Raw genomic sequence first — 13156 nt, 5'->3', positions numbered from 1 at the left:
CCCCGCCCCGGCACGCCGGCCCCGCCCCGGCACGCCGGCCCCGCCCCGGCACGCTGGCCAGGCGCGCCCAGGTGGAGGTACACGCTGGGTGGGGGCGGCTTCTCGGTCTGTAGGGTTCTGCCTTGTAGCCCCGGACGCCAAGCCTGGAAGCTGCGTTTCTCTTCCCCGCCCCTCCACCTTATTTCAACAGCGATGGCGATAACTAACGCCTTCTAAGCGCTTACTACAATCAGCATTACATCACATAGTTCTTGCAAGACGTTACCGGAAAGGTACAATTACCATCCCCCCTATGAGAGGACCTCGGATCTCAAGGCTGAGGCCATAGGACCAGTCGGTGGCCGGCTCGCCACAGGCGCCCGTACTTTTTAAGGCCTCACGGGCACCGCCAGGTGTCCCAACACCGGGAAGAGAATTTTGCCCAAAGTAACGAAGAACACGGTTACCTTGACAACCGGCGGGCTGCCAAACCGACTACGACGCTCCCGGCGTGCCCTGCGCTACGCGGTGCCGGAAGTGAGTGAGCACTTCCGGCCGCCATTCCTGCGCCTCTGAAGTCTTGTGTCTCTTTGCTGGGTTCTTTCTGCAATCATGAAGGACGTGCCGGGCTTCTTACAGCAGAGCCAGAGCTCCGGGCCTGGGCAGGCCGCCGTATGGCACCGTCTGGAGGAGCTCTACACGAAGAAGTGAGCGCTGAGCCCAAGGGACCAGGGCAGAGCGACGTGGAGTGGCGGGACATTGACGGGCTGAGGACGCTCTGACCCGAGTTGGGGAGACCTGAGGAGTGAGGGACGTGTGGGAGAGGGGGCAAGCTGGCCAGGGAGGGTCAGGGCCGTGGAGGAAGAGAGATGGCAGTCAGTCACAAGGACCAAGAGTGTAGCCAGGGTTTGAGGGTCGAGGACACACTGCTTTCCTGCCCGAGGAGCTGTGACTGAGGCTTCTAAACTCCCCTCCCTCTGGTCTTACATTAGGGAGCCTGGCTGGCCTACGATTTTAGCTCTTGATTCAAGCAAGCAAGCAACAGTGTCAGGGCTTTTGATAAACAGATCTTGGTGACTCGTACTCAGCTATGTCATAGTGTGACTGTATCTGCAGGTGTTTTTCGCGCAGCCTGGAGCCCATAAACGGAGAGCCGTGCAGTTTTCTGTTGATTGTGTAGCTGCTACACAAGGTGTAGCCACTGTCCCTACTTTCCGTTGTATATCAGTGTGGGTTTTTGTTCCTAGAGAGACCTCAGAGTTTGAGTTTGTTTAAAAACAGAATGAGCTTCAGAACAATTAAAAATTGGTGGCATTGGGCTACAGTTGTCATCTGGGAAAACACAGTGGGGCATTTAGCATAGAGCCTTTCACACAGGCATTCACAACGTGTTTTGATGGTGTTGAGCAGTCTTCTGCTAATAGCAATTCTTAGTGTTTGACAAAAATTGCTTGTGTTGGGTAGCATTTGGCATTTTTCAAAGCCTTTTATCTGCATTATTAAATATTAGCCTTTTGTGTGATGTGTCCTCGGTCACTGCCCTTGAGATTTTATATATTACCTTATTTCATCTTTTGTTACATCAGTGGAAGAGGAAACTGAGCTCAGTTTTCTAGCCTTCCCTGAGATACTCTTAAGTAGGGGAGCCTGAATTTGAACATAAAACTGCATGATTCCAGTATTGTTTCCAGTTGAAACTAACAGTAATGCTTTGGAACGTCTAGAAAGATGTTCTCCATTTCATAGCTGGGAAAACTGAGTCTTAGGATGTGAGCTCAAGGTGACGCAGCCATCAAGTGGCAGGGACAGGAAAAGAACTCAGGTTTCATAGCATCTGCCTTAGTACTCTTTGTACTGTGCAGTACAAAGGTGTCTGTTAATTCATGTCAGTTTATAGGTCTAAAGGACCTTATGTTTTTCAGGTTGTGGCATCAGCTGACACTTCAGGTACTTGATTTTGTGCAGGACCCATGCTTTGCCCAAGGAGATGGTCTCATTAAGGTAAATAATATATGATGCTAGGTCAAATTTTATGAATATGTTCAATAGATGCATTTTATGACAATCATAATAAGATGCAATTACTTTATGTCCGTGAGTATTGTAATCACTCCTCATACTTTTCATAACAGCATTGAGAAATAACTACTACTATTATCTCTCTCGCTCTCTCTCTCTCTCTCTCTCTCTCTCTTTGACATAGAAGCAGACAGGTTAAGTAACTTACCATAGGTCACAGCTAATAAATTACAGATGTGCATTCAAATACAGACATTCTCTCAGTTGTGCATGATGACTCACAGCTGTAATCCCAGGCTACATGAGAGGCATAGGTAGGAGGATCATTGTCTAAAGGCTGGCCCAGGCAAAAAAGCACCAGACTATCTGGAAAATAACTGAAGCAAAAAGGCCTGTGGCTCAAGTGGTAAAGCACTTACCTAGCCATCACAAGGCACTGAGTTCAAACCCCAGTACCACCAAAAAAAAAAAAAAACCAAACCCACAGGCATTCTGGTTTCTAAAATTGTAGACTAGGACTGGAGATGTAGCTCAGTGGTAGTTTGTACTTAGTATGCATGAGGCCCTGGGTTGCGTCCTTAGCACACAAAAACAAAAAAAAAAGCCCAACACAGTGTCACACTTATAATCCTAGCTACTTAGGGATTGAGGCAAGATAATTGTGAGTTCAAGGTCGTCTGGGCAACACAGACCCTGTCTCAAAAAAATAAATAACTGTAATCTCTGCACTCAGGAGACTGGCAGAAAGATCATTAGTTCAAGGCTAGCCTGATTTACATAGCAAGTTCCAAGCCAGTTGTAGTCTACTTTCTGAGTTGCATAGTAAAATCCTATCTCAAAAAAAAGTAAATGGATAAAAATTTGAAATTCTGGCCTAAAATATTACCTTATAGCATCCCCAGGTTTTGTTTTGTTTTTTTTTGAGAGGGGGCCTTGACATGTAGCCCAGGCTGGCCTCAAACTCACAATCCTCCTGCCTCAGCTCCTGATTGCTGAGTGGCATGAGCCACTTTTCCCAGCTTTTTTGTTGTTGTCCTATTCTGCTTTTGGGAAACTACTGGGAAAGAATTGAAGTTCAAAATCAGTTTGTGGATGGAGTAGGGTACAGAAGATTGTGATAGGAATCTTTTAGATAGTTCCCTTCACTCCCTAGCTCCCCTCTCTCACCCACACTGACTCTGCTTGCCCAGACATTTCTGTCCTGGCTAGTGTGGAAGACATAGTTTTTTTATTTCTTTTGGGGTGCAGGGTTGGGGAGAAGACAATATGCTGCCTCAGTAATAGAGCACTTTTAGAATTTTGTCCACAAGAAAAAAATACTCTTCTAGCCTTTCCTAGATCCCCTTGCAGATTGGAACATCTCCATGACTTTGGTCATCAGAAGCCACCTCTTTGAAGTTTTCCTGACATCTTTCTCTGATTTTGAATGAATCAGAGATTTAGACCAACTTGGTAACTGATAGATAGCTTGTAATTGTAGCTTGAGTTATTTCACCTGAACGCATTATGTTATAGTGCAGACAGTGAAGCTTACTACCTTACCACGCCACCTCCTGGGCTTGTAAGATTTTTTTATGGTTTATACCCATTAATTTAACATTTTACTATCCAAAAGAACTAAAGATTTTATTGAGCATTTCATCTTCCGGTTTATGTGGAAAAATGATAAATGAGACAGATTTTAATACTTGTTCACCACAGTTCTACATTATAGTGATAGATAATTCATAATTGTTTATCCTTTGTTTTCTTATCTTTAAATTACTTTTCTACACAAGGCAAAGTATTTCCTCAACCTCGTGGTAATGTTATACTCAGGTCAACAGATTTGAGTTTATTTTTTCATGAACAAAATAAACCTTTTGAGACCCAGCCCACATAAGTGTAAGATGGATATTCATTAATCTGTAGTCACTAGAAGTAATTTTGAGTTTCTGGACTCAATAAGCTTTTTAATGTAGATAACTCCATCAATTTTAAGAGGTATCAGGAAAGTTAAAACAGTGTTTCTTAATGAAGAATACATCTTTGAAATAGTCCCTTGTCATGAAAAGGCCATTTTATTTAGAGGATTTGTGCCAGATTTAAGTGCCTATCACAGGGACATTGCCATCTTTTTACCTTTACTTGCCAGGGGACCTTCAGGGTTTTTTTTGCTAAAGTTGAAGTCATCTGGAGGTTTCTCCCTACTTTGCCCACCCTGGGCACTTTGTTTTCCCAGTTAACTCAGCCATAGACTCAGGATTTCCTATCAGCCTCCCTTTCTGTGCTCAGCCCACTTCCAATCACATCTAGTCCAACTTACTGGCAAAAGTCTTTCAGACTTTCCATCCATCTTCAACACTTCTGTGCTCCACGGTCCTGTCTTAGCTACGAGTAGCCTCTAACTGGTCTGTCTTCTCCCTTGTGGTCCTCTCTGGACCCAGTCCTGACTCCCTGTAGGAAGGACAGAGACTTATCTTCAGTGGCTCCCACTATGTCCTTCAGAAGCACTCCTGAAATAGTGCAATCTGTTCCTTCTGTCTGCAGTGTTCTTTCAGCTTTTCTAGTGAAGGGCATTGTGGTTTGTAAACTCATAACTTAATGATACCAATGCAGTTTCAGTGTTTGCCATCTGATTTTGCAGAATGAAAGACACCCTGTACTTACTCCATGTTTTGGTTCCATAGCTTTATGAAAACTTCATCAGTGAATTTGAACACAGGTAAAACCATTTTTTCAGCTGTTTACTTTGAAAATAAGTACATTGGTACTCCTTGACTCTTAAGCTGGTGATTTTTATTTCAGGGTGAACCCTTTGTCCCTGGTAGAAATAATCCTTCATGTGGTTAGACAGATGACTGGTAAGTATCAGTTTGTTTCATAATGGAGCAGACCCAAATGGTAGTTAAAATGATCTTAAAATATAATTTTAATTGAATTCCTTAGAAATATCAGATTGACTGGGTATGTACATGTCTGTGATCTGTGCACACCAGAGATTAAGGCAGGAGGATTGAAAATTTGAATGTAGCCTGGGCTATATAACAAGACCTCAAAAACACACACAAAAAGAAAGGTCAGGTGCAGTGATGCACATCTATAATCCCAGCCACTCAGCAGGTGGAGATCTGGAGGATCACAGCTTGAGCAAAAAGTTTGCAAGACCCCATCTCAACAAAAGAAGCTGGACATGGTAGTGTGCACTTGTCATCCCAGCTATGAGGGAGGCCATAGGTAGAAGGATCATGGTCCAAGGCTGGACCCAGGCAAAAATGAGAGACCCTACCAGAAAATAACAGCAAAAAGGGATAGAGGCGTGGCTCAAGTGGTAGAACACCTGCCTAGCAAGTTCGAGGCTCTGAGTTCAAACCCCAGTACCACCAAAAAAAAAAAAAGAAAGAAAGAAAACATCAGAGTCCTAGTTATGCTTTTATTATACCTTATGATCTAACACTAAAGATTATCCTGCCTAAAAGTGTCTTGACTGGTAAAAACCCACTATTGGTGGGTCTGATTTTGTTCTTTTTCTTCTAGATCCTAATGTGGCTCTTACTTTTCTGGAAAAGACACGTGAGAAGGTGAATGTAAAATATAACAGCATCTTCTGAATATTTTTTGACTTGTGGTTTATGTCTATACCTTTAGAAGTTGTATATCTCTGGGCATGAAAGTCAAATAACTGCCCAGGGAGCAACTTACTTTATGAGTTGTCCACCTGCATTGCTGGGGGCTCTTGTTTTTTGATGTCTTCAGGTGAAAAGCAGTGATGAGGCAGTGATCCTGTGCAAAACAGCAATCGGAGCTCTGAAATTGAATATTGGGGACCTACAGGCTACAAAGGTAAAATCACCATAGTAGAGATTTATGTTAGGGTTAAAAAATGGTCTAAAACCTTTTGTACATTTTCAAATAGGGTCTCCCCATTTATTCCCAGGCCAACCTGGGTCACCATTCTCCTTTTTACACCTTCTATGCAACCAGATGATAGCACATCACCATTTTAAGCTTTTTATTGGTTGAGATGCAGATCTCACCAACTTTTTGCCTGGCCTTGAACCTTGATCTAGATCACCACCTCCTGAGTAGCTAGGATTAGAGGCATTGGCCATTGCACCAGCTTAAAATATTTTTAAGCTACAGAAGAGTTACAGAATGGCAATGACTTTCATATTCTAACCCAGATTCCTCAGTGTTTACATTTTGCCACATCATTCTGTTTGTGTGTCATCTTTTTCAAAAGCATTTAAGGGTAAGTTGTTGATAGGGTGTCGAGCACTCCTTGTATGACCACAGCTTGTCCATCAAATCAGATGTGGCCTTGGCAGGGTGAAGCTCCTGGGCTGTCACTGGCCAGGTGCAGCTGTCTTGGCACTGGCAGGCCATGTGCTCCTCCATCCTCTTTATACCTCCTGAACTATTGAAGTGTTCTGTCTCTTATGTTTTTCTTTCATTTTTGTGCAATTGGGGGACAGGTGTTAGATAAGGTTAGCAATGAGACTGACATATTTGGTCAGTTCACATTGTGTAACCCGATACGGCATGCATTTTTGTTTTCCTTCATTGTAGCTTTGTTAACCATGATATCAGTGAAAATATAGGGGGTAGGGTGAGGGTTAAAAGTGTTCATATTCTCATTGCCTTAAAAAAATACCTATTTATTTCTTATGTGCATACTTGCTATATTTTGTTTTGAAGTATTTAAAACACACTGAAAGCTGTAAGAAACTAAGGAAAACTATAATGGGCACTGTTGAGTCCCAGTCAACTCAGGAGCAGAGAAATACACAAAGTCAGACCACTGTATTCTCTGCCCATGCTCCTCCCCCAGCAAGGAGGAGCAAGGAAGCACATGCTTCCTTGTCCTTGCTCACAAGATGGGTCTGTTCAACTCTTAAGTTAGCCTCCATTTGCCAGGTTTGAGGGCCATAATGTTGCTATGTATAGGCAGTTTGTTTTTACCCTATGTGGTATTTCATAGTATAAGTATTTCCATACATACGTAGCTGGTCTTCATGAAGAGATTTAGATTGTTTGTTTCTATTATATTTCTGTGCCTGCTCCTCTGTGTACATAGGCAGTCTCCTATGTGTGTGTCCGGAGACTGCAGGTGTGAATTCCACAGCTCCTGAACCTCCCTATCTTCGCAGTATTTAATTCTTACCAACCCAGTAGAGGTGCAGCGGATTCTTGATTGTGCAACGGTTTCAGTTTTTCATTTCCCGGTTGCTGGTGGCTTATTGGCCATTCCATTCATGTCTCCACTCTGTAAATTGCCAGTTGATATCTTTTGCCATTTTTCTACTGTGTTCTGACTGGTATGTAAGAGTTATTTATATTTCCTTAGTTATAATTCATCGTATGATCCCACATGCTGTGTAAGTATTTTTTCCCATTCTATAGCTTGTCTTGTGCTTTCTTCTCTGTTGTGAATTAACTGAAGTTTTCTGTTTATTAATGTCACATTTATCAGTCTTTGCCTTTGTAGCTTATGCTTTTCATTTTTATATTACTTAAAAAATCTTTTAAGTTGGAAGACAATTTTAATTCCTGTGTGTAGGAAACAATTGAAGATGTTGAAGAGATGCTCAGCAGCCTCCCTGGTGTGACGTCAGTTCACAGTCGTTTCTATGATCTCTCCAGTAAATACTACCAAACAATTGGAAACCACGCATCTTACTACAAAGATGCTCTGCGGTTTCTGGGCTGTGTTGACATCAAGGATCTACCAGGTAACACGAAGCCATTATAGTTCTTGTCACATAGGGGCAAATTACTGAACACAGTTGTGAGGTGCTGAAGGGAGGAGCTTGCTCAGATAAGTTTGTCCTTCTCTGAAGAAAAGTTGGAAAGATTTGTGTATGCTTTAGTTTATATATTATATTTGTCTCCAGTATTTAATTCAGATGGCAATGAAGATGAATCCTCCCAGCCCCTTCAGTCTTCCTTCTCCAGGTCCATACTATTACCTAAGTCAGAGGTTTTGTAGGAAGAGCCGTGATGACAATACCTTCTGACCCTCTGCAGGATGAAGGGCCCATGAGATCCCTGTAGCTGAGGTCCTTGCTCTGAAAATTAGGCTCCAGACCTATAGGATAAATTACAGAATCTTTCAAGGATCTGAGATTAAAAAGAAAAGTGGCCAGAGAGTTTGAGGAGCATACAAGGAATATGCATTTGCAAAGAAATTTTCACATTCTAGATATTTCTCACAGTACACTGTTGAAACTAAGGAGATCAGCAGTTCTTTAAAACACTGATACAACTTTGATTGCTGTATCTCAAGAAAAATATGTTGAAAGAGCACCTACTGCAGCCAAGAGAATAAAGGGCTTGACCTTCAGGGAGCAGAAAGCTCATTCTAGTCTGGAGAGATACAGACCAAGGTGACTTTAAATTGCAGTACTACTTCCCATAGCAGGGGAGGGATTTAAGGAATTCATTAGTTCAGGAATTAGTGCAGGCTGAATGATGAATAGATTCACATGTATTTGGGGGATTGTTGGGGAATTAAACCTCTGGATGCTTTTTCCACAAAACTCATATGTGTGTATGGTTTCTAGTAACCCACTCAGTTCATCACTTTAGAAGAGGTGACTCATGCTAAACCTTGGTAACATAACCATACCAAAAATGGCTTCTGTATTTTTGCTATGTGAGCTTTTTAAAGCCAAGCAGGACTGGATGTGACTGGTGTGTCATTGTCATAGTGTCGGAGCAGCAAGAAAGAGCCTTCACACTGGGACTTGCGGGACTTCTCGGCGAGGGAGTTTTTAATTTTGGAGAACTTGTAAGTTGGCCAGGTGCAAATTCCTTAATGGGACAGGGAAAGGGGGAGATGACTTTTACCACCTGATTTTCTGATGTCCCCACAGCTCATGCACCCTGTGCTGGAGTCACTGAGGAACACTGATCGGCAATGGTTGATCGACACCCTCTATGCCTTCAACAGCGGCGATGTAGACAGGTTTCAGACACTGAAGACTGCCTGGGGCCAGCAGGTGGGTCCCACATGCCTCTGGCCCTTTCTTGCCCCCACATTTGTCAACTTACCCAACAAGTGTTCAGTGAGTGTCTTCTCTACACATGGCAAGCACCCAGGAGGCTCTGGACATAATGGGACAGTGGCAGGCATTACTCTCACAGAATAGGGCATTGGATGGCTATGTAACTGCAGTGCTGCTCAGCCCTAAAGGAAGAGTAGAGAGTGTATGAAAGAACAGAATAGGGTATGCCTCTGCCTGCACTGGATGGGGAGGGAATCACAGACTGCATGGTGAGTAATGATGCTATGTGATCTTGGGGTGAAAAGAATAGAACTTGCACCTCCATCTGTGCTGGGTGGAGGGACGTCACAGACCTTCCTGAGGGAGGCATGATTTGGAGTAGCAGAGGAAAAGAAAGCACTTAGTATGTGCAGCCAACACAAGCAGGCAGGGAAGGAGGGAGGAAGTCCTGGGGATGTAGTACAGATAGGAGCAGTGTTGGTGAAGGAGCCTCAGTAGCAGTTTTTCATGAAGTTAAATTTAATTTTACTAGAAGTGAAATTTAATGAATATTAACTGGTAGTAGTTGTGGTTGTGTTGTTTTTGTACATTTCCGAAACTTTCATTTTCCTAAAGTTTAAAAAATAAGCTTATAAAATTCATACATGGACCAAGTGGCTTTGAATTAAGGATCCATGAGGAGGCAGAAAGCACCAAAATCCAGCCAGATCTAACTGTAGTCTGATAGTTAATTGACATGTCTGCAAAAATGTGCCACTCAGAAAGGAAGCTGTAACTGGGCATAGTGACTCATGCCTATAGATCCAGCTAAGGCTAGAGAGAATCACTTGAGCCCAGGAATTAGATACCAGCCTGAGCAACATTATGGTGCTTTATCTCAAAAACAAAAAAATGTCGCTAGGGGTCAAGATGGTTTATGCCTGCAATCCTAACTACTCAGAAAATAGAGATGAGGAAGATCGTAGTTGAGGGTCAATTCAGGCAAAGAGTTAGCAAGACCCACCTCAGTCAGTTGAGCATGGAGCATGGTGTGACACCTGTGGTCCTAGCTATACAAGAGGCCAAAGGGAGAAGGGTCACAGTCTGAGGCTGGCCCTGTGCAAAAAATAAGCCAAGACCCCCCACCTGAAAATAAAATGAAAAGTGCTGGAAGCATGGCTCAGGTCTAGCAAGGAGAAGACCCTGAGTTCAAACCCCAGTGTTGCCAAAAAAAGCTGGGTAGCTGTAGCGATTTACAGGGCGGGGGGCGTGGAGGGAGGGTGAGAAATATTGTTTAGAGGTGCCTGTGCCAGAAGTGTCCCTTCTAGAACTTCCTGTGTCAGAGTATGAAGTTTTATTTTTATCCTCAGACAGGACCTCACTCTGTTGCCCAGGTTGGCCTCAAACTCGTCAGTCAAGTGATTGTCATGCCTTAGCCTCCCGAGTGCTGGGATCATAGGTGTACCACCATGCCTGCTTCGGAGTATGAGTTTTTAAATGTTTGAATTAAGTAATCAACTGTGTTTGTTTTAATTCTGTGCTCACCAAATAACCTTTTGATCCACCTGCAGAGAGAGATTGTGCAGGCCTCACAGAACTGTGTGTTCTAGTTCTCATGAGAAGTTTTCCATTATAAACCAGTCACTCACTCTTGATGCAGCACAAGCCTGCAGAACTTTGGGGTTCTCCAAGGACTTTATCTGCACCAGCTGAAACAGACAGGCAGCACCCCTCAGAGCCTCTCAGGACACAGACACATCCTTTCCTGGGTGGTGACTGTGCCAAGAAAGGCTGGAGATGCCTGGTGGTGTTTTTGACATCTGTACGATACCTGTCTTATAGATTCATTGTCTGGAGAAACAGCCTGTCAGTCATTCTCTTCTATAGGTTTACTAAAAAAGGGAAGTTAATATCACTTGGAGCTGTCAGTGAGCCTCAGCAATCCACAATTTAAAAGTGTGGGGTTGCCCAGTTTCTTTTTGTTCAGTCCTCCATTATAAAGTCTATGTTAGGTAACTGATTAATCCAAATGTGGGAGACATCATCTGTCTTTCTATACTTGACAGCCTGATTTAGCAGCCAATGAAGCCCAGCTTCTGAGGAAGATCCAGTTGTTGTGCCTGATGGAGGTAAGAAGCATCCAAGAACCACTGTGTCCATGATTCCAGGCCGCCGTCAGGTGAGCCATGGGCTGGTTGGGTCCCAGGAGCCCTCCCACCTCTCCTGAGTGGTGTTTCTTCCACACTGCCCCCTCTTCCCCAGCTTCCTTTCCCTTTGCCATTGCTTGTTTTTTCAAGTTTGTATTTGGGTCTTAGCTTAGACAGTCCCATTCAGACATGTCTTCTCTGCCCATCTGAGCTTAAATAGCTGCCACTTCTCTGTCTGTGTGCTTGTTTGTCCTTTCTGTAATGAGCTTCCTGAGGAAATGTAGCCTGTACTGCTGGTTTCCCATGCTATTCCCTGGCCACAGGGGACTTAGTGGCCTCAACTATCTGTCCAATGAATGAATATGGCCTTTGTCAAAATTCCTGTAAGGTTGGTTTTGTCCTTTTAACAAAAGCTTCTGAGCACTGGAAACTTGTTTGTAGTAAATTTTAGTACATTAGGTACAATAAGATGATCTGTTTTCAGAGCAAGTTTTGGTAGGTCCTCTGATCCATTTTTATTTGGAAAATAGTTTTAAATAGTTAAATACTTTTTTTCCAGATGACTTTTACACGGCCTGCCAACCACAGACAGCTTACTTTTGAGGAAATTGCCAAAAGTGCTAAAATCACAGTGAACGAGGTACAGTTTTTGAACTTGGGATGTCCCCAGCAGCAGAGCTGCGTCCCTACCCCAGGTGGAGGTGGAGGACTCTGTGAGCACTGTGCCCCCAGCTTGTCTCTACAACAGCAGAAGCAGCATCATGGGGGCCCAGGTGTCTCACATAAGCTCTGTCTCACATGAGCTCACAACTTGACCAGGTGGAGTTGCTGGTGATGAAGGCGCTCTCCGTGGGGCTGGTGAGAGGCAGTATAGACGAGGTGGACAAGCGGGTGCACATGACCTGGGTGCAGCCCCGCGTGCTGGATTTGCAGCAGGTGAGGTGACTGAGCCTGCCCACCTTTATGGGCTTGGGACTGCCCCAGATTTATGTGGAAGAAGCTATCTAGGAAGAAGCATTGTTTAACCCAAGGTTTTGAAAATGGGATTACTGCTGTAGAGCTCTAGCTTAATGCACACCTAGAGTCTGACCCCTGCATTTAGAAGCTTATGACAACATGGTGGTTGTGCTGATGATGCCTTTTAATCTTAAAATTGGTACTCTGATCAAATGTGTTCCTGGTTTTGTGATTTGAGCTCAAATCCTCTTAATCATATTTATTGGAAATCTAATCCTGTGGATTTCCTCTGTTCTTGCCTGTTTTCTTTAATGCAAGTATTTAGAATGTCCTTATGATAATTGACAGGGGTGATCCCATCACATACCCCACCCCCAGCTCTGATGTCCCTAGTGCTGGAGACTTAGCACTGCCCCATGTGGCCTATGGCTTCTGCATGTCCTGACGCCTATGTGTTCCTTCAGATCACAGGGATGAAAGATCGGCTGGAGCTGTGGTGCACTGATGTGAAGAGCATGGAGATGCTGGTGGAGCACCAGGCCCAGGACATCCTCACTTAAGGACCCTAGTGCCCCCTGCCCTTCCAGGAGACGTTCTATCACCCATGAAACTAGCAGGATAGAAGATGTACATTGAATGGGGCTGGGGGCTGGGATCCTGCTAATACGGTTCTTGCTGTAAAAGCAGAGGACCTCATTTATTGGGCCTGGCCTCAGGTGATAAGGGAGGGCAAGAGCATAAGTGGGAATGGGTGGTCTCCACCCACATCTGCCTGAGTGGACCTTTACCAATGCAGTTCGAGAACGTTCCTATAATAAATGCCTTGCTTTGTCGTGTTTATGGTTCTGTTCTTAGGCTTAGCTTCCAGGCCAAGCCTGTACCTGCAGAGATGAGAACCTGTGCTGGGATTAGAGGGGCTTGATGGGGAGTTGGCCCTAGCCCTTTCCCTCCTACCACACATGGGACTAGGGAAGAGCCTGGTGCTCAACCATCCAGGAAGCAAGTCCTATGTATTGTCAAACATGGGAGTGTTTACTCCCTTTTCAGCCTACGCCAGTGCCTTCTCAGACCCAGATATTCATGCCATTG

General features: G+C 44.1%; 1 protein-coding gene across 1 annotated transcript; it reads left to right on the top strand.

Moving 5' to 3' along the window:
- The first annotated feature begins 72 nt into the window (after window positions 1-72).
- Psmd13 (proteasome 26S subunit, non-ATPase 13) lies at window positions 73-12903 on the top strand. Its single transcript, XM_020184297.2, has 13 exons — window positions 73-686; window positions 1902-1980; window positions 4668-4702; window positions 4786-4841; window positions 5515-5558; window positions 5734-5820; window positions 7538-7709; window positions 8688-8767; window positions 8853-8978; window positions 11030-11092; window positions 11670-11750; window positions 11930-12046; window positions 12532-12903. Exons 1-13 carry the CDS (start codon window positions 592-594, stop codon window positions 12625-12627), a joined length of 1131 nt encoding a protein of 376 aa, XP_020039886.1. The 5' UTR covers window positions 73-591; the 3' UTR covers window positions 12628-12903.
- The last annotated feature ends 253 nt before the right edge of the window (window positions 12904-13156 follow it).

The sequence above is a fragment of the Castor canadensis genome, chromosome 1 (assembly GCF_047511655.1).
Source record: "Castor canadensis chromosome 1, mCasCan1.hap1v2, whole genome shotgun sequence".
In the NCBI taxonomy this organism is placed as follows: Eukaryota; Metazoa; Chordata; class Mammalia; order Rodentia; family Castoridae; genus Castor; species Castor canadensis.
The sequence above is the reverse complement of the archived record's forward strand: the minus strand, read 5'-3'. Positions and strand labels throughout refer to the sequence as shown.